Below are 18,069 nucleotides of genomic sequence, written 5' to 3'. Positions count from 1 at the left end.
TGGACGCATTTGAGAACCAGGGCCTGCCTCTGGCACAGTTCCAACAAATGACCAGCAGGTGGCAGCAGAGACCTCTCTCTCACTAGCATGGTTGCCCTCACTTTGTCTCTCCCTGACTTGCATAACTGATTTTGTAACTCTGCTCTTGCTCCCCTCCCCATGGGGCCTTGTGAGCAATCCGCTCAGTTTGCACTTCTCCAGACTAGACGGACAGGAAGCGGCAGCAATGTCCTGAACCCCAAGGCAGAGAGCTGCCTGGTGCAGGTGTTGGCTGGCAGGAATGGAAAGGAAATCATCCTGGAATCAGGCAGATCTGAATTTGCATCCCAGTCGTACCCCTTTCTCTCTTTGTACCCTCAGACCAGTTAACTTAGCCGTCTGTGCCTCAGTTTCCTCATCTGTACCCTGCCTCGCTTCTCTCCATAGTCCTCAGCACTAACCAAATGTTTTGCACGCCTCTCTCTTCAATCATGTGGCAGCTCTGAGAGCAAGGGCTTGCTAGTTCCTAGCATGCGGTGACCTTCACCAAGTGTTTGTTGAGTGAGTAACTGGACGGCATGTAGAACAGTGCAAATGTGTAATAAGTACTCAGTGAACATCAGCCATGTGAGGAGGAGGAGGTCATTGTGATGTCACAGTTAGGGTGATGGTGTTGTGGTGAGGACATCATGATGTTGCTAATGGTGTTGTCACCTGTTGACCCACGCCAACGGTCCCCAAACCTGCTAAGCCAGCGGCACTTCCTGGGGGATTTTCTTAAACCTAAGGCTTCCCATGCCCTCCCCACATCTCATGATTCTGAATCCTGCAGGAATAGATTGAAAACCTCAGCTGTACCCAGAGAGGTCTTTAAACACTATCAACTCTACCCTGAGGCACGATCAGAGCAAGGATTCAGCCCAGGCATCAGGGTTTTTAAAAGATGCCCAGGTGATTCTAATGTGCAGCAAGGTGATGACCACTACTGTCACTTAGCAAATGCCCCAGACCAACAGCATCCACGTCCCCTGGGAGCTGGTCAGAACTATGAAATCTCAGGCTCCACCTGGACCCGCTGACTCAGCCCCTGGGAACCGCCCCCGACCAGGAGGGTTGGGACACCCCCAAGAGTCTCGGCACGCTGAAGTGTGAGCAGTACCACCCCAGGGGATTCGGACGCGCAGCCACTTTGGACACTCCCATTCCCGTGGGTCAGAACACCAGGACGAAAGGAGGGATGGAATGTTCTGGGGGAGGGAGGAAGGAATACAATTAGTCCCTGAAGATGGCCCCATCAGCGAGCTCCATGGGAATCTTTCACTTCATATCCTAGACCCACCCCCACCACATATACCGAGAAAAGCCCACGTCACACCCAGACTTCCGTTTGCCCAAAAGGAGCCAGGCTTCCCTGGAGAACACTCAATGCCAAAGGGCCAAGGAGATGGGCGCCATCCCCCACCCAGACCCACAGAGGCCACACAGCTAATGGCATCACCAGGACTCAGCCCATGACCATGGATTTCACACCTCTATTTTGCTGGTGCAGAAGCAACCTAAAAACCCTGCCACATGAAGCGCAGAAGACCCTGTGTGTGCATGCGTGCACGCGTGTGTGCACGTGAGTGTGAGCATGCAAGCGACTTTACAGAACCTCCCTACTGGAGATTTGTTAGACACGCAGAATTGCAGGCCCCACCCCCACCTCCTTCCTGAATCAGAACCTGCATTTTCACAAGATCCCCATAAAAGTCAGAGGTGCACTTGGGTAAACCAGAGGCCAGGCCCCTCCCTGTCTTGAGATTTGTTCAAATGCTAGCCATGCTCAGACCCCACTCTGAGACAGATTTCACTGGCCCCACGTAGCCCCTGCACATTTTTTTAATTCCATTGAGGGTTGAGATCTGCTAATGGGCCTTCTTCGGGGGTACAGGACCCTCCTCATCCTGCTTGCCCGGCAAGTCTGAATCTCGCCAGTCTTGGACTTCAGGCCAGGGAAGCAGGCTCAGTCAACACGTTCACGGGGAAACTAGTTCTATGACAGGTGTGAGATGAGGACTGACAGGTGGCGCTTGGGTCCAGGAGTTACGACTCTGTGTTTGAGGATATTCTTCTCTACTAGTTGTGAGTCTGCTGACCCTTCTTTCCTCTTTGGGTGAGTCTGGCTGTTGATTCCTTCTTGCGAATCTCAAGCTTGCTGATTGTTTTTCCTGCTGGTGGTGAGCTTGCTGTGGGCTCTCCCCACAGTCTCTGAAGTGACAGAGAGAGGGGACCAGCACGCCAGCCCCCCAGAAAGCTCGGCGGGGCTTCCATGTTTGGGATGACTATTTCATGTTGCAGTACTGAGCCCCTGATCACTGACAATCGTTGCTCAGAGTAACGGCCCGTCGTGCTTGGGACTGTGGATGGGACGAGCGTGCACCTCGCTGAGGTGGGGGGGGGTGACATTTGCACCACGTGGTTGGTGAGTAGCCCAGATTTCTGCTCTTGTCCCCCAGTTTCACACTGTGCCCCAGGTGGGGGCTCCAGGTCTTGTGAGGCCTGAGGCCCAGAGTTGGGTGCAGCACCCCCACACAGCAATCATGCTGCAGCCAGCCCGCTGAACCTGCTCGGGAAAGCTGTGGTAAGGGATTGAGCACTGTTCTTGGAGCGAGGAATATACCACCAGCGCGCTGTGCACCTTTGTGCAGCTTGCCTAACCTCTCTGGTCTTCCATGTCCTTAGCAAAGAAGGGGTGCGGATGCAATGAGCGGGGGTGAGGACTGAAATGAAACCAGAGGAGGCCCACAGGGGCTGCCATCCAGAAAGTACTGGTTATGATCAAGGGGCTGTTTTGTTATTTCGGGTGAGGTGGGTTCTGCATTCCCACGGCCTCCTGCAGCCCATGGGGACACACACGTGCAAGAAAACATAGACACACCACACCAGGCAGCACACACAGCAGGGAGATGACAGCCAGGCCCAGAGCTCAGCCCACAGCAGTCCTTGGGTTGGCCCACTGGCCACCACTGGTGGCCTTTGAGGAAGAGGAGGCTACAGCCCACAGGATGGGTCCTTGGGGCCCCAGGCCAGGCCACTGCCTCCCACCAGTCCAGGTATCGGGCTCATATGGCCTGGTCCTGCCTCTGTCTCAGGCTGAGCATGCGGGCCGCCCCCATAAAGGCTGCCCCGGTGAGCAGCTCAGCGATGAAGCTCATCCAGCCCAGGGCCAGGGACCAGCCAAAGCGGATGTCCACCTGGTCCAGGAGGGCCTTCTCCTCCAGGAGACACAGCGCCTCCCGGAAGGCGGCAGCCGAGTACGCGATGTAGACGCTAATTCCAGCCAGGGTCACCAAGGCTGCAGGGGAGGCAAAGGAGAGCAGATCAAACCCCAGGGCTCCAGACATCCATGCCCCTCCCACCACAGGGCCTTTGCCCATGCTGGTCCCCTACCCAGTGCACCCTCCCTTCCCTTCCCTTTCCCTCCTGCCACCAGAAACTCCTATCCATCCCCACATCTCAGCTCACGCTTCAATCCTGGGACCTCCCCGAGTAGGTCAAGTCCCCCCTTGGTTTCACAGCACCACACGCTGGCACCGTCAGGTCAGAACTGAAATTGTGCATTTGTTGGTGAAACTGCTTAACTAATGTCCGTCTCGTCCGATGGGCTGCGAGCTCCAGCAATCACACTGCCGGTCACAGGGGGCTATTTCAACCGAAATGAAATTAATGTAAGCGAGTATCTCAGCCCTCCCGGGCATCTGCCCCGCGCCAAGTGCTCCGCAGCCCGGCTCGAGGCTCCCGCACGGCACAGCTTCCCGCCACCACAGACAGTCCGAGCGGGCAGAGTGGTTTCGAGAATTAGTCCCTGGGTAAACTCTTAATGCCAATGTTAGTAATAGCAGAGGTCGGAGGACATCTGAGCCTCACACTATTTTCACCTCCAGACATTTTTCTGGTTTTTTTTCCTCTTTGGACCCCAAGTGTATGCATCACCTCTGTTCCTGTTCTGTGTCTGAGGAAGGACGATTTCAAGCCCACAAGAAGCAGGGACATCAGCCCTGTGCTGGATCCCATCTTTGAAAGCCTCTGGTCTGCCAAACAAACGGGATTAACCCAGGCATTACCTGGTGTAATCAATCGATCAATAGATCGATCGATCAGGGGCGCCTGGGTGGCACAGCGGTTAAGCGTCTGCCTTCAGCTCAGGGCGTGATCCTGGCATTATGGGATCGAGCCCCACATCAGCCTCCTCCGAAATGAGCCTGCTTCTTCCTCTCCCACTCCCCCTGCTTGTGTTCCCTCTCTCGCTGGCTGTCTCTATCTCTGTCGAATAAATAAAATATTTTTTAAAAAAATAGATCGATCGATCAAAGCAAGATGTGTCAGAAGGGCAGAGGCGCATGAGAGAGTGAGGGTCTCCTGCCAGCCCGCAGCCCGCAGCCCTCAAGCAGAAGCTGTACGGCCATCTGTGAAACCAACAAAACAATCCTCAGGACCTGCTCCCACCCTCGGCTTCTCTCTTGGGACCCATTCATCCCTTCTGGCTGTGATGTCACAGATGGGAAAACCGAGCCCCAGAGAGGATGTCTGCCCCCCCCTTGACTAAGGATTCATGTGCAGCCCCTCTGGAGCCTTCACACACCGTGCAAGGGGGGCACCTACCTCCAAAGAGGAAGAGGGTCCCTGTGAGCAGAAGGAGGACGGAGACTCGGAGGAGGAAGCTCAGAAACCCTGTCATCCCCCCAAACACCATCAGGATCAGGCTGAACGGCAGCAGAATCACAAAGGTCCCGTGCATGGCTTAGAAGAGAGGGGAGGACAGCAGGCAGAGGAGCGTTACCAACAACCTTCAGTCAATCAACAAACACTTACTGATCACCACCTATGGGCCAGCCCCCAGATGCTGGGAGAAAAAAAATAACACCACTGTTACTACCATGTCTGAGGATGATGATGATGATGTAACAGCATGTCACAAATGACAAGATCCCACTCTTTTTCATGGCTGAGTAATATTCCGTTATGGAAGTGAACCAAGTCAGAGAGAGAAAGACACACACACACTGTATGATTTCACGGATACGCAGAATCCAGAAAACAAAACACACAAACAAGCAAACAGAAAACAGGCTCTGAAATATGGAGAATAAACTGGCATTTGCCAGAGCAGAGAGAGTGGGGAGATAAGTGACACAGATAAAGGGGATGAAGACATACACACTTTCAGGTATAAAATACATAAGTCCCAGGGATGAAAAGTACAGCGTAGCGAATGTAGTCAGGAATCCTGTTAGAACGTTGCACGATGACGACTGGTGAATACACCTGTTGTGAAAAGCACTGAGCAATGCGTAGAATTGTCCCATCCCTGTGTTGTACCCCTGAACTAACACTGTGTATCGACTAGTGTTCAATAGTAAGATAAACTAATTCTTGAAGGTAACAACAGGTGTGGAGGCTCATCTGTGCCAGGCTTCGGGTCGCACAAGCACACGTCCTCACACTCCCTGCGAGGCGGGTACTGCTGTGTTCGCTCGTGTATTCACTCAGCATGTTTCCTCAGTACTCTCGTGAGTAGAGTCCAGCAGTTGAACAGATCAGTAAGTGACAGAGTTGAGAGATGGTGACAAGTGATTGGGGAGGGCAGTGCACATGGTACAGAAGGGGCTGGAGCAGTGGCTTCACGGGGGAGGTGACATTCGCGCAGAGCCTCCCCCCACCCCCAGGTGAGAGAGGCAGCCTGCAGAATGAAGGTCAGGAAGGGTGGGGTGGGGGGCCGAGGGAAGAGCAGGTGCAGAGTTCCAGCAGGGCCTGTGCCTGGTGGGAGGGAGGCATCCAGGGAAGCTGGCAGGGGCGGCGTGGAGAGAGCGTGGGGGAGAGGGGTTGCAGGAGACGAAGGCAGACAGCTAAGAGCAGCACGCACAGGACTGTGAACTCAGGCAGCTGGGGCAAGAGAATCCCGCAGTTTAACGTGTGTTTCTCAAGACAGCGCTGCTTGCTATACCGAGAGGAGACAGCAGAGGGGGGCAGGGGACGGCCAGGGGCTCCCAAGCTCCTGTCTGGCTGGAACCGCTGAAGGTGACCCCATCTGGGACCAGAGTCTTTGCAGATGGAATGAAGTGAGGGGTCTCCACATGAGATCATCTGCAGTTGAGGAAACCTCAACTCCAATCACTACTGCCTTGGGAAGAGGCAGGCGAGAGCACAGAGAAGATGCAGTGAAGATGGGGGACAGAGCTGGAGGGACATGGCCCCACGCCAAGGACCTCCAGGGACCAACGCCCCCACCAGAAGCCAGGGAGGCAGGGACCAGATTCTTCCTTGGAGCCTCCGGGAGGGCCAGCCCCACGGACCCCTGCATTTCAGACTTCTGACCTCCAGGACTGTGGCACAATACACTTCTGGGGTTTTGAGCCACCCAGCCTGCCAGAGAAAACAGAGACATGGAGCAGGAAGACCATGGGGCATTATTGCCATCACCCTGGTAAGGATGAAGGTGAGCCGGGGCCGCTGGGAAGGGGTCAGATTCCAGGTATATTCTGAAGACAAAATGGGCAACGGTGTTTCAGGTGTGAGAACAAGAGGGGCAAGACAAGTAGTGAGATGTGGGGCCTGAGCACTGGACAGATGCGCCACCGTCTGCACAGGTGGGAAGATGAGGGAGGAAGCACTGGGTTTGGGGCTCGGTCAGTGTGAGATGCCCGCTGGACCGGAGCAGAGGCAGCGGAGACAGAGGCGTACCGTGGCCTGGAGCCGGGGCAGGTCTGGCCTCGGGGATCGGGGGGCACCAGTATTACAGAGGTGGATTGGGAGTGGAGACTAAACAGGTTCCAGGGACTCAGCAGGGAGTTCGAGTTCTGCAATGCTGCCCGTATCAGGCCAGCCCCAAGCACGCCCAGCCCCTCGCTCCCCAGACACTGAAAGCAGCCCCTGCTCTCAAGACCCAAGTATTTCCTAAAGACCCAACCCTGCCTTTCCTCCTCCACGTACAGTTCCCCCACGTCCCTCTGGTGCTCTCTGCCTGTCCTGCTTCCCCATCCTAGGCTGTCCAGCCCACTGGCTTCCAGCTTTCCCTCCCCGGCTCCTGCCCAGCTCCCTCCATGGTGACCCAACACCGCGTGGGGAATATGTGCTCTGAGTTCCATTGGTGAGAACAGTGATGGAGAGGGGGTGGGTGAGGGATAAACAGGTGAGAGGAGGGAGGCCAGAGAAAGAACATCCCCTACCCCCCTTCCCTGTCCCCAAATTGCAGATAGCTGGTGAGTCAGAAGCAAGTTACACTACAAGGCATGATCAGAACTTACATTACAAAACCAGAAAGTAGAAAAGGAGTTACATGAAAGTCAGTTGGGGTGGAGATGGGAGAGAGGGGGATGGAAGAAATCTGGGGTCTCAGGATGCCGAGATCTCAACATTAGCCGCCATCTTGGCTCTGAGCTTCCCAGCAGCCAAAGCAGAAAGGGAAACAACTGCGAAGTTCTTTGTCACCAGCCATTCGTTTACCAAATATTTATTGATCATTTACCATGAGCTGGGCACTAAGCCTCTTTCAGTCCTTTTGGCAGCAAGATAGGTATGAAAATAAATACTTCACTCTTGCTCTTGAGAGCAAGTCCAGCTCATTTCTTCCCTTACACCCACGTCCACAGTCTGCTCTGCGCCCCCTTAGCTCCCCACAGTCGCCCTAGCCTAGCGTCTGTTACCTAGTGTGGAGGGCAGCTCCCTCTTCTCTCTTTCCTGTTAAGCTGTAGGTTCCTTGAACACGTTCCTCTTATATGATTGTATCCCTGAGTTTCCAGTAGAGCCCAATGGGGATGGTGATGGTGATGTGCCCAACAGGTATTCATCAACCTCATTAATTAGTTAAGAGCTAGACGGTGTTTCTCTAAGGCAAGAAAATATGGCAGTTTCTAAGAAATGAAAAAGAAACCAAGAAGTTTGAGAGATGACCTCACAGGGGTTCAAACCACGGACTTCGAGTCAAGTACTCCACGTTCGAATTTGGGCTCTGACTCTGGGGCCCTGGGCGTGTCTCTTACTTTGGCAGAAACTCCGTTTCCACATCTGTGAAAAGGAGGCAATAATATGTGGCTAACATGATTACCATCAGGACAGTGTGCATGAAGATGACGGGGTAACAAGGAAAAGCATAAATGCAGGTACCACGTCCCATAGAGTAAGTGCTAGATAGATCATAACCCTGCCAGTAATAACAGTGATGGAGACAAGAACCCAGCCCGACTTCCACTGGGACCAAGTCACTTTGTCCTCAACCCTGTAAATGCCACCAACCTCAGTTAAGTCAGGGAGACAAGAGGCTCGTCCTTCCTCCCTCCCTCCCTTCCTCCCTTCCTTCCTTCCTTCCTTCCTTCCTTCCTTCCTTCCTTCCTTCCTTCCTTCCTTCCTTCCTTTCCCTCCCTCCCTCCCTTCCTCCTTTCCTTCCTTCCCTCCTAGAAAAATCTCGGGCCAGAAAGCACAACAGCTGGGGTGAAAACCTGGCCCTGGAAGATCTGTCCCCCTGTATGGCGTTGCCTCCAGACTATGGCTGGAAAGTGAAATCATTCCTCATTTGGAAATTAATGAGGTTTCCTGGAGCGGGCTCAGCCCCAGCCAGCAGCGCCACGTGTGAGTTCCCCAGACTTGCAGTGAGCTGACTTGACATACACATTCAATTAAATGTCTGGGTAAGAACAGGCTTCCCGTGGGAGAGTTGTAAAATCTCCTGCTGAAGTTTGGCTTAGATTTTCATGGTGTGTGTGTGTGTGTGTGTGTGTGTGTGCGCGCGCATGTGCACCTTGCTCTTTGTTATTTTCGGGCCGTAGACATGGCGCATGAAGACTGATTGTGAGTACTGTACCCATTTCCAACCACATCGCGTTTGGAAACACGTACCTATGGGCCCCGAATGAGGGCCATGCTCTACCATAGAGCCCAGGGACACCGCAGCAGACTAGTCCCCGCCACCCTGGAGACCAGGGTCCAGGGCAGGAGACAGACAAGCAGGGAAACAAAGTCACAGGCTGGGAGGTCTCATGAAGGAAGTCAGCATGACGATGCAGGAAAACGGGGTAGGCAGGGAGTGGGGGGCACTGCTTTGGATAAAGGTAACTGCAATTCGTTTCCTGGGGTGGCATCACAAATTAAAAACCGGGTGTCTCCTACAGAAACGTGTACTCGGCAGTCCTGGAGGCCACAAGTCCAAACTCAAGGTGTCGCATGATGGCACTCCCCTCCAGAGGCTCCAGGGGAGAGCCTTCCCTGCCTCCTCCAACCTCCCAAGGATGCTGGCAACCACCACCGGGCTGGTGGCTGTGTCATTCCCAGTCTCTGCCCCCAACTTCATTCTCCTTTTCGTATAAGGACCCTTGTCATAGAATGCAGTTAACCCACCCAGCTAATCCAAGATGATCTCGTCTCAAGATCGTAAACTTAATTACACCTGCAAGGATACTTTTCTCAAATAAGGTCACATCCCCAGGTACCAGGGATTAGGACATGGACAAATCTTTTTTTGGGGGGGGTGGGGGTTGACACCTTCCAATCCGCTCCAGTGTTTATGGGAGGAGCTCGACAGATGGTACCTAAGATTACTATATAGAATTAATAATAATAATAATAATAATAATAATAATAATAATAAAAATGTTGACGGGCTTTTTTTTCATTGAGGGCCAATCTGTGCCCAAGGGCAAGAAACCTTTCAATTCAAAAATATTTTGTTGAGAAAAACAAAACAAAACAAAACAACTTTGTTGCAAGCAAAGGGAACAGCAAACCCAAGAGCAAGCAAAGATGTTCACGCCAAGGAAACAGTGATCGTGACTCTCCCATCCTCACACTGTTCAAAGAACTGCTCAATGGGAAAACCAGGCTTCCAGTCCCACAACACTAGCAAGCTCAGGACGCCCTGGGGGTGGTTAGTGAAGTAATCGCTGTGCTCTTAAAGAAAACTTCAGAAGTGCTGACAAAAGCAGGGCATCTCACGAACCATTTCCCAAAGGCGAAAATGTCACACTGTCTCTATGGTCAAACCATAGAAGGGCTCAGAAATAGCCAGTCCTTATCATGCCTGGTAAGGAAGTCAATGTTTGCATTTTGGTGAATATTTGTTCTAGAATCTGGGGTGTGACCAGAATGCAGTCATTCTGAGAACTGGGGTTGCATCTTCGATCCCTTCGAGTGCTCCAAGATACATTGTTGTGATATGGAAAAAGCAGGACTCTACAACAAGCAAAGACCTAGGTTCAAATCCTGACGCCACCTCTTACCAAGCGAATGTTCATCACCTCCCAAAAGCCTGTTTCTGTTTCCTCCCCTGTCCATTGGACCATGGGCCCTGACTTTGCCAAGCTGTTATGAGCCCCAAATGTGAGAATAACTGTTTCTTTCTTGCCCTCAAGCACCGTGGGCTCTTACCAGGTAAGAATTTTAATGCCCATTTCACAGATAAGAAAAATGAGGTTCAAGGTACTGAGGTCAGTTGCTCAAGAAGGTACAGGTGTCAAGTCTCAGAGCTGGGATGGAACAGCAAAAGAGGATGACAAAAGGGTGGCGGGATGGTAGACAAGGGGTGTCTAACCCTAATTTCCCCTGGAAATTAGGAAGGGCTTTCAGGACAAGGGGAGGAGGTCTCAGCTTCAAGGTCAGAAGGGGGCAGGTATTCCTGAACGAGGGGACGGCATGTGCCAAGGCCCGGGGGCAGGAGATATCTGGAAGGACGCATGTGCCCCAGCTCTTGCTGCTAGAGAAGTGGGCAGGGCTCCTGTAGTTCCAAGAGCCACACCACAGAGAAATCCAACCACTAGGGCAGTCCTCCTCGGGGCTTGCGTTACAACAGACATGATAGCATTCATCTCAGAAGAAATGAAAACAAAACCCATGCAGCCACCACCTCAACTCCTCCTTTGTCCTCTCCTCCCCATTGCGAACCTCTTGAAAATGCTTGGACACACATACTTCCAGTCTTGTCCCCATATATTCATACTTTCTTACGTATTTACCTGCTTCTCTAATTCTAAAGGGCACAGCTGGTCACACTTCAACATCTGAAAACAGAATGCGTTGGACCATCCACGCCATCGTGCCCATAACACTCTGTAACTTGATTTTTTTTTCACTCCACGGTATTTCTTGGTCTTTCATGCACATTAGTGTATTCTCTTTACAGACTACAAAATCTTCCAATGGACAGACATACCACATGCAGACGCTTAGCCATATTTCCACCCATGAGCACCAAGGCTATATCTTGTTCTCCACTGTTACAGAAATGGTTAAGGTGAGACTCTTAGAAACCTCACAGCATAGATCCCAAGAAGTGGAATTACATCGAGTATGAATTTTCTGTTTCTTTATTTGTTTAAAGTGTGTACTTGACTTTCAACAGGCACCTGAGAGGTAGCCTAAAGCCCAGGCCTTCATGCCCAGAGATGCTGAGATCCCGGTGCCCCCCACTTCCCTCCCCACCTACCGCACAGCTATGCATGAATCACACTGAGAATTCCCTCCTGGACTCAGACCACTCTGAATCCCATTATGTCCCCAATCCCTTTATTTCTCTCCCCCACCATCTCCTCTCTTGCAATCAGCACCAGGCATCGTAGGAGGGCTGGTTTTAATTTTCCACACCACTGCAACAGCCCGGTACCCAGAGAGACCGGAGACCCAATCTTGTGATTTTCCAACCTCGTCTCCTCAGAAGACACTGCTGGGCTATGCTGGGCTAGGCGTTTGACCTCTCTAGGACCCAAGGTCCCGGTAAGAAGCACTTTCTGTGCTGCCTCCAGAAACACCAGCCTTCTAGCTGTCTCTGGAACACCCCACCCTCAATCCTACAGCTCAGCTCTGCTCCTACCCTTCCACCCTGTAATTCAAATCTCTGATGCCCAGTTGGAAGAGGCAGCATAGGATGGGGAACTCGGAACCCAGGAAACAGGCGAGGAGCTCGTCTTCTGGCCTGCCAGGGCCTCGGTCTCAGCACACCCACATTACACTGGAATTCTACTCCCTGTCGCATCATTCCCACAGGGCAGAAACCACCTGGATCCAGATCCCAGATCTACCCGTTACTGTGCAAACTTTGATAACTTACTAACCTCTCTGTGCTTCAGTTTTGTCATTTGAAAAGTAAGGATGGTAACAGTACCTGTCACAAAGATGAAGTGCGTTGACAGATGCAAAGCCCTCAGGACAGCATGGGGGATGCAGCGACTGTCCCGTAAACATTAGCTGTTCCTCTTCTTGCCCTTCAACCGTGCCACTGGAAGGTTCCTCCACCATCCTTCTTTATGTGTGACCCTGTTTCATCCCCTTTGCTACACCTACTGCTACTGGAAACAAGTTTACCTTTATTTACTCATGGGTCCATGTGGTTACTATCTGTCTCCTGCACTAGACTCTAAGCTCTGTGTGGGCAAGCTCCACACCTGTCTTGTCATGTTCTATGCCCTCCATCTAGCCCAGAGCTAGGAGTAAAATACATATGTACTAAGTAAGGAAACGAGTCTCTTGTGATTAGCTCCATTTTACAGACGAGAAGCTGAGGTTCAGGAAGGCAATGGGACCTAGAGCAGGAGACATTAATTGAGCTCCTACTATGTGTCTATGCTAAGCGCTTTGCTTACGTGATGTCGTTTCATCTCAGAGCAGCCTGTTTATGGAAGCAGGATACAGGCCAGAAGGCACACCTGGTAAGATGTGGGGGCCTTATCTATGATGGGACTGGCCCTACTCCTTCCCCTTGTTACAAGCGGCATGGCTCACTCCAGCCAATCAGCACATCCCATCCCGTCAGCCACAAGGATTGGCTCAGCCCTGAGCATATGATCCAATCTGGTCCAACACAAAGCCTACTTGGAAGTTCTGCAGACTTTTGGGAAGTTGAGAGCCTCCCTTCTGCTTGGGTTGCTAAGACTAGAGAGGGTTTATTGAAAGCAGGACCCAAACAGAGGCAAAGCCCAGAGAGGAGAAGAAAGAAATTGAGTTTAATTCTCTGGATCCCCAGCACACTTTTCAGTTCCATGAACGGGGAATTCCTTTTCTTGTTTAAATAAGGATGATTTGCGTTTCACCAAAAGATTTCTGGTTGATACAGCTAGCCTGGTTGTTCCTAGATCGTGGCTCTTTTTTCAACATGGTACTGAATTTGATGATCCCCTCCTCCTCCACCAAAAGTAATTCCAGTCCCTGGCCAGGGAATCAAACCCATGACATCCCCAGAGCTAATCTGGAAAACAAAACATCCAAGCAAGCTGGGTTTTTAGTGGGCCCTGGAGTGGTCTCTCTGCTTGGGGTTTCTTGCAGGAAAATTCAAGAGTTCTTCTCCATACACCCCCACTGGGATTTGTCTAGGAGGCTGGCTCGGAGAACACGCTGCTTTGACAACTGTCCTCTCTCCTCTGTGACCTCAGCAGCAGGTCCTCAAAGGAATAAAACGTCTTCACATAACAAAAGGGCTTGGACAAGATTCAAAATTCGTTCTGGGGATAAAGAGATTCTGAGAAAACTCTCCCTCTGGGGGTGGTGTGCAGCGAGCATGTGGTCTGAAGGGGCAAGCTGCTCTTTCTTGGATGATATAATGGTAATAATAGCAGCTCCCACTCAAGGTGCACTTACAGAGGCCAGGCACCACTGAGGTCTTTAAATACACTCTTCCATTGCATCCTCCCCATATCCTTATGAAGAGAGGTGACTGATAGCCTCACTTTGCCCACACAGGAACTTACGCTCAGAGAGCTATAGGAACGCACCCAAGGCTGCGTGCCTTCTTGGCGCTGAAGCTGGGGCTGAGACCTGGGTCTGACACTGAACAGATGAACAGACTGAATGTGATTTTTGCCTGTTTCTCAAAATCCCGGAGCACACAGGGTTGTTGGCATTATTAAGTTTCACAAAGAAGACAGACCAATGACAACTATATTCAGTCATCAAGTTTACCCAGAGATGTGATAAGTCGTCTAAATGCCAGCACCGAGCCCAGCGAAAGGTCAGTGCTCCAGAGATGGGACTGCATCTAAGGAGGCTGGAAGGAATAGCAAAGACTAGTGTTTAGTGAGCACTTACTAGGTGTCCAGCACTTTCATGCAACACAGAGATCCCACAACAACCAGGCACTATGTGAGGTCCCAGGTAAGGTCACTTTTATCAGCCAGCTGGTTTATGGAACTCTGACCACACCCTCCTTGTGGTTTTGACATTTCATTTTGGTAGATGTGGAAACTGAGTCTCAGAGGTGAAGACACCTGTCCCACGATCCCAGAGGATCCTGGGAAGGGTCTGAGCTGGCATCTGACTCTCATTTCCCTCACGTCAAGGGTGGGAACTCTTGATTATTCTTGCAACAATGCTCTGAGAACACCCCAAATTACTCCCAGTCAGCTTGGGGCTGAGGACAGAGTTCATGGCACCTCTACCTTCCCTCAACCTCCCACATATGTCAAGTGTCTAGGGGAACCTTATGCAGGGTGTAGCAGCTGGGTTATATCAGCTCGTAAGAAACAATTGCTAAGTTTTTAGGAATTGGGGGAGCCAGATGACATCATGTTGATAGCTTGAAGTTGACCCCAGTGGGAATGTTTACACCATAGAAATCGGCAAATGCTTCAAATCAAGACTCCCTCCTCCCCCCAGAAAGACAATTATTAACTATTTCCCCACACACCACTGGACTTCTGTTCCACTTATTTTCTCATTCGTTCATTTAACAAATATGTTCCGCTTCTAACATAATACAATTTGTACCCATTCTCACACCTGGGTCAGCAAATGTGGGCTTGTGACCCCACCCCACACCAGGTTCCGTGCTAAATATTGGGCATCAAGCCATGGCAAGACAGAGATGGTCCCCGTCCTCATAGAACTCATGGTCTAATGAGGGAGTCAAACTTTAACTCAAAAAATATCACAAAACCTATGCTATGAGTTGAAGCTGACCAAGTCAAGCTGGTGGGATGGGAGTGGGGAGACTTCAGGCAGAGGAAATGGCATATGCAAAGTCCCAGTGGCAGAAGGAACTTGGGCATGGTTCAGGAAGTGGCCCCAGGCCAGCATAGCCAGAGAAGAAAGAGCAAGGGGGAGATCGGAACTGGAGAAGCACCCTGGCAGCCCTTATGGGCCATGCTAGTGATTTGGTCTTTGTTCCCAAGCCTCAACAAGTCCATCAAAAGCAGCCCACATTTTTCAAGGTCTGTGAACTCAGCCCTCCCTTCCTTATCACATTCTTTCTATGGTACTTCTCTGAGCCTCAGCTTCTTCGCTGGAAAAATGAAGGTAATAATGGAGATGATACTTAACTTCACAGGGTAGCAGTGGAGATTAACTGAAGACATAGATGGAAAGCATTTAGCTCCACGTCTGGGCCACTGCCAGCCTCAGTGAATTCACCGAACTATTATGTTTAGGTCCCTTCTTTCTGAAGTGTCTGTTCAGCGCATTCGCTTCCCTCATTCAGTCTTCCCACTGTTACTGAGTTCCAAGCACAGTGCTAGGCACTGGGAAATCAGCCCTGAACAGGACAGACCCAGTGGCCCCGGGGGGAGGGGGATGCTCTCTGCCCCGATCTCCTTTCTTGAATCATTCCGCAGATATTACTGCATCCCCACTACTGCCAAGTGCTTGTTCTCAGCCCTGAGAGGCGCACGTGGGGCAGGAGGGGGAGCCTTGGGAAGGGCAGGTGAGGGAAGGCTCAGGGCACATGGGGCTAGAAGGGGGGAGTCTAGGCGGTGGTGTGGGGAGATCCAGGAGGGCTGAGGCAGAAAGGGAGAGGCAGGGCAGGCTGGGTCACGGGGGGTGTTCGGGGACAGTGGGGAGGTGGTGATCGGAGGGAGAGTCTGGGAGGCAAATGGAGGGTGGGAATGGAGGGCTGAGGTCGCGTTCAGGCTGGGGTGGGGTCTGAGGGAGGAGTTTGCAGTCCACGGGGAGGGATGAAGTGTCAGATGGGGGTCTGAAGGCAGAGGGGGAAGTCTGAGAGCGCAGGTATGGGGTCTGAGAGGCTGACATGGGATGTGCCTTGAGGTCCATGGGCTCAGACCTCCTCTCTTTCAGCATTCAGCTCCTGAGGCTGGTTAGGCGTCTCTTCAGACTCCCACCCACCCTCCCTCATGCTGCTTGTCACTCTGAAATGTGACTGCGCATTTCCCCATCTGTCTCCACAGCTAGTCTGTGAGCTCCTGGAGGGCACGACCTGGGTCTTAATCATCAGCATGGTGCCTGATGCAGAGGAAGCCTGCAATCAACGTTTGTCGAATGAATCCTAAACCACATAATGTGACTTGTGGCACAAGAGAGGCCTGGCCCCTGTTCCTAATGCCACTCCCTTCTTCCGCCGGCCGCCCCCTCCACAGGGCGCCGCCCCGCTCTTCAGAAACGAGCTCCAAAACCGGTGTCCAGACCTGGGATTCTCCCCCATCCCCACCTTCCCGGACTCACTGAGAAGTTGTCGGCTTGAGTCGCTGACGGTCACGTTCTCCTGCCAGAAGGGGTTCATCAGCGGCACGCACGGACTCTGGACTGGAGGGGCGGAAGAATCAGTGGGTGTGGACCTGGAGTTGGGACCCCAGCCCGCGGTCTCACCCCCACGCCTACCCTAGATGCCACCCCGCGCGGGCGGATCCTGCGGAGACCAGAACAGCCGCGGCCGGAGCCGGCCCCACTCCAGAGCCCTCCGCCCACCTGGCCCGGGGCCCAGACCCCGCGTTTTGTGCTTTGGGGCTCAGGGGAAGGCTGCGAGCCCAGCAACAGGTCCCGGGCGGGCGCGGCACCGCGCAGGGTCCCCGCGCTCCTCCTTACCCCGGCAGGTGCGCCAGAGGCCGGAGTGTGAGCTCAGAGGTTCAAGCTGACTGCGGTTGGCGGGCCCCACCCGGCCCCGCGCCCCCGGGCCGCCCCGCTCCAGCCGCTCGGTGTCAATGATGTACCAGAAGTCCGTGCCGATGGCTGCCGCCAAGAGCACGAAGCTGAGCGCCCCGGTCAGCGCCGCCGCGCTCGCCAGCATGCCCAGGTGCACCCGCATGGCGCAGCCCAGCCCGCAGACCGCCGCCCGCGGCTCCCAGCTCCTCCTCCTGAGCCTCCGGACTGGGAGCTGCCCGGGCCTTCGGTCCTGAAGACCTCCCTCTCGCCCTGGCTCCGCCCTCAGACCCTCACCTGCGCCCTCAGACCTGCACGCGCTCCTCCCAAACGGATCCCAGCCCTCCCGTGCCACCGCCACTCTCAGATCCCATACCTGCGCTCTCAGACTTACACCTCCACCTTCAGACCCCCATCTGACCCTTCATCAATCCACTTGGACCTCAATCTCCTCCCTCAGACCCCACCCCAGCCTGAACGCGACCTCAGCCCTCCATTCCCACCCCCCATTTACCTCCCAGACTCTCCCTCGGATCATCTCCCCACTGTTCCTGAACAGCCCCCCCGCCCCCACCCCCCACGACCCAGCCTGCCCTGCTTCTCCCTTTCTGCCCCAGCCCTCCTGGCTCTAGGACCAGGAGGTCCTAGTCTACGACCTAGACTTCCCCCTTCCAGCCCCCTGTGCCCTGAGCCTTCCCTCACCGCCCAAGCCCCCACCCCCACCCCACGTGCGCCCCTCCTCCTCCGTGGGGAGCGCCCAGACAGGTGCTGGAGATGTGGGTGCTGTACTGCAGGACAGCGGCCTCCCAGAAAGCTGGGGGAGTAAGACAGTGGGGCCTCCCCAGCCTGATAGTCCCTACCCCGGGTTTAGTCTTCAATATCCCTCTTCCTCCAGTTCCAATTATCCTTCCTGCAAAATCCACCTTCAGCTGATATTTCTAAGTTGACTACAGAGGCAAAAGGTAGATCCATTTTTTAATAAAAGTGCTTAAAGCAATGGGCTAGGCCAGTCTATCAGTTCTACCACCTCCATCACTGCCACCATCACCATCACCACCATCACTATCATCACCACCATCATCATCACCACCATCACCATCATCACTATCATCACCATTGTCATCACCACCATCACCACCATCACCATCATCACTATTATCATCACCACCATCACATCACCATCACTACTATTATCATCACCATTATCATCACCATCATCACCACCATCATCATCACCATCATCACCACCACCATCACTATCATCATCAC

The 18,069-nt window shown here is 52.9% G+C and overlaps 1 protein-coding gene across 2 annotated transcripts; it reads right to left on the bottom strand.

The window, feature by feature from the left end:
- Window positions 1-988: 988 nt before the first annotated feature.
- On the bottom strand, window positions 989-17,021 carry TMEM114 (transmembrane protein 114). 2 transcript variants are annotated; one of them, XM_045783809.2, is made up of 4 exons: window positions 16,747-17,021; window positions 16,387-16,467; window positions 4,624-4,761; window positions 989-3,316 (listed from the first exon to the last, which is right to left on the bottom strand). In XM_045783809.2, the coding sequence occupies exons 1-4, from the start codon at window positions 16,964-16,966 to the stop codon at window positions 3,084-3,086; spliced, it is 672 nt and encodes a 223-aa protein (XP_045639765.1). In that variant the 5' UTR covers window positions 16,967-17,021; the 3' UTR covers window positions 989-3,083. The 2 variants fall into 2 exon arrangements, with proteins under 2 accessions (XP_045639765.1, XP_087726730.1); XM_087870604.1 differs by having other exon boundaries at window positions 16,872-16,916.
- Between the last annotated feature and the right edge of the window lie 1,048 nt (window positions 17,022-18,069).

Source organism: Ursus americanus, chromosome 2 (genome assembly GCF_024610735.1).
Source record: "Ursus americanus isolate L20-20 chromosome 2, mUrsAme1.1.p, whole genome shotgun sequence".
Taxonomy (NCBI): Eukaryota; Metazoa; Chordata; class Mammalia; order Carnivora; family Ursidae; genus Ursus; species Ursus americanus.
This window is presented reverse-complemented; position numbering and strand designations above follow the sequence as displayed.

Coding starts and splice junctions, on each gene's coding strand:
- TMEM114 (XM_045783809.2), bottom strand. CDS start 16,966: ATGCGGGTGCACCTGGGCATGCTGGCGAGCGCGGCGGCGCTGACCGGG. Junction 16,468..16,746: donor CCTCTGGCGCACCTGCCGGG/GTAAGGAGGAGC, acceptor CCGCCCCTCCAG/TCCAGAGTCCGTGCGTGCCG. Junction 3,317..4,623: donor GACCCTCTTCCTCTTTGGAG/GTAGGTGCCCCC, acceptor CCTCCCCTGCAG/CCTTGGTGACCCTGGCTGGA.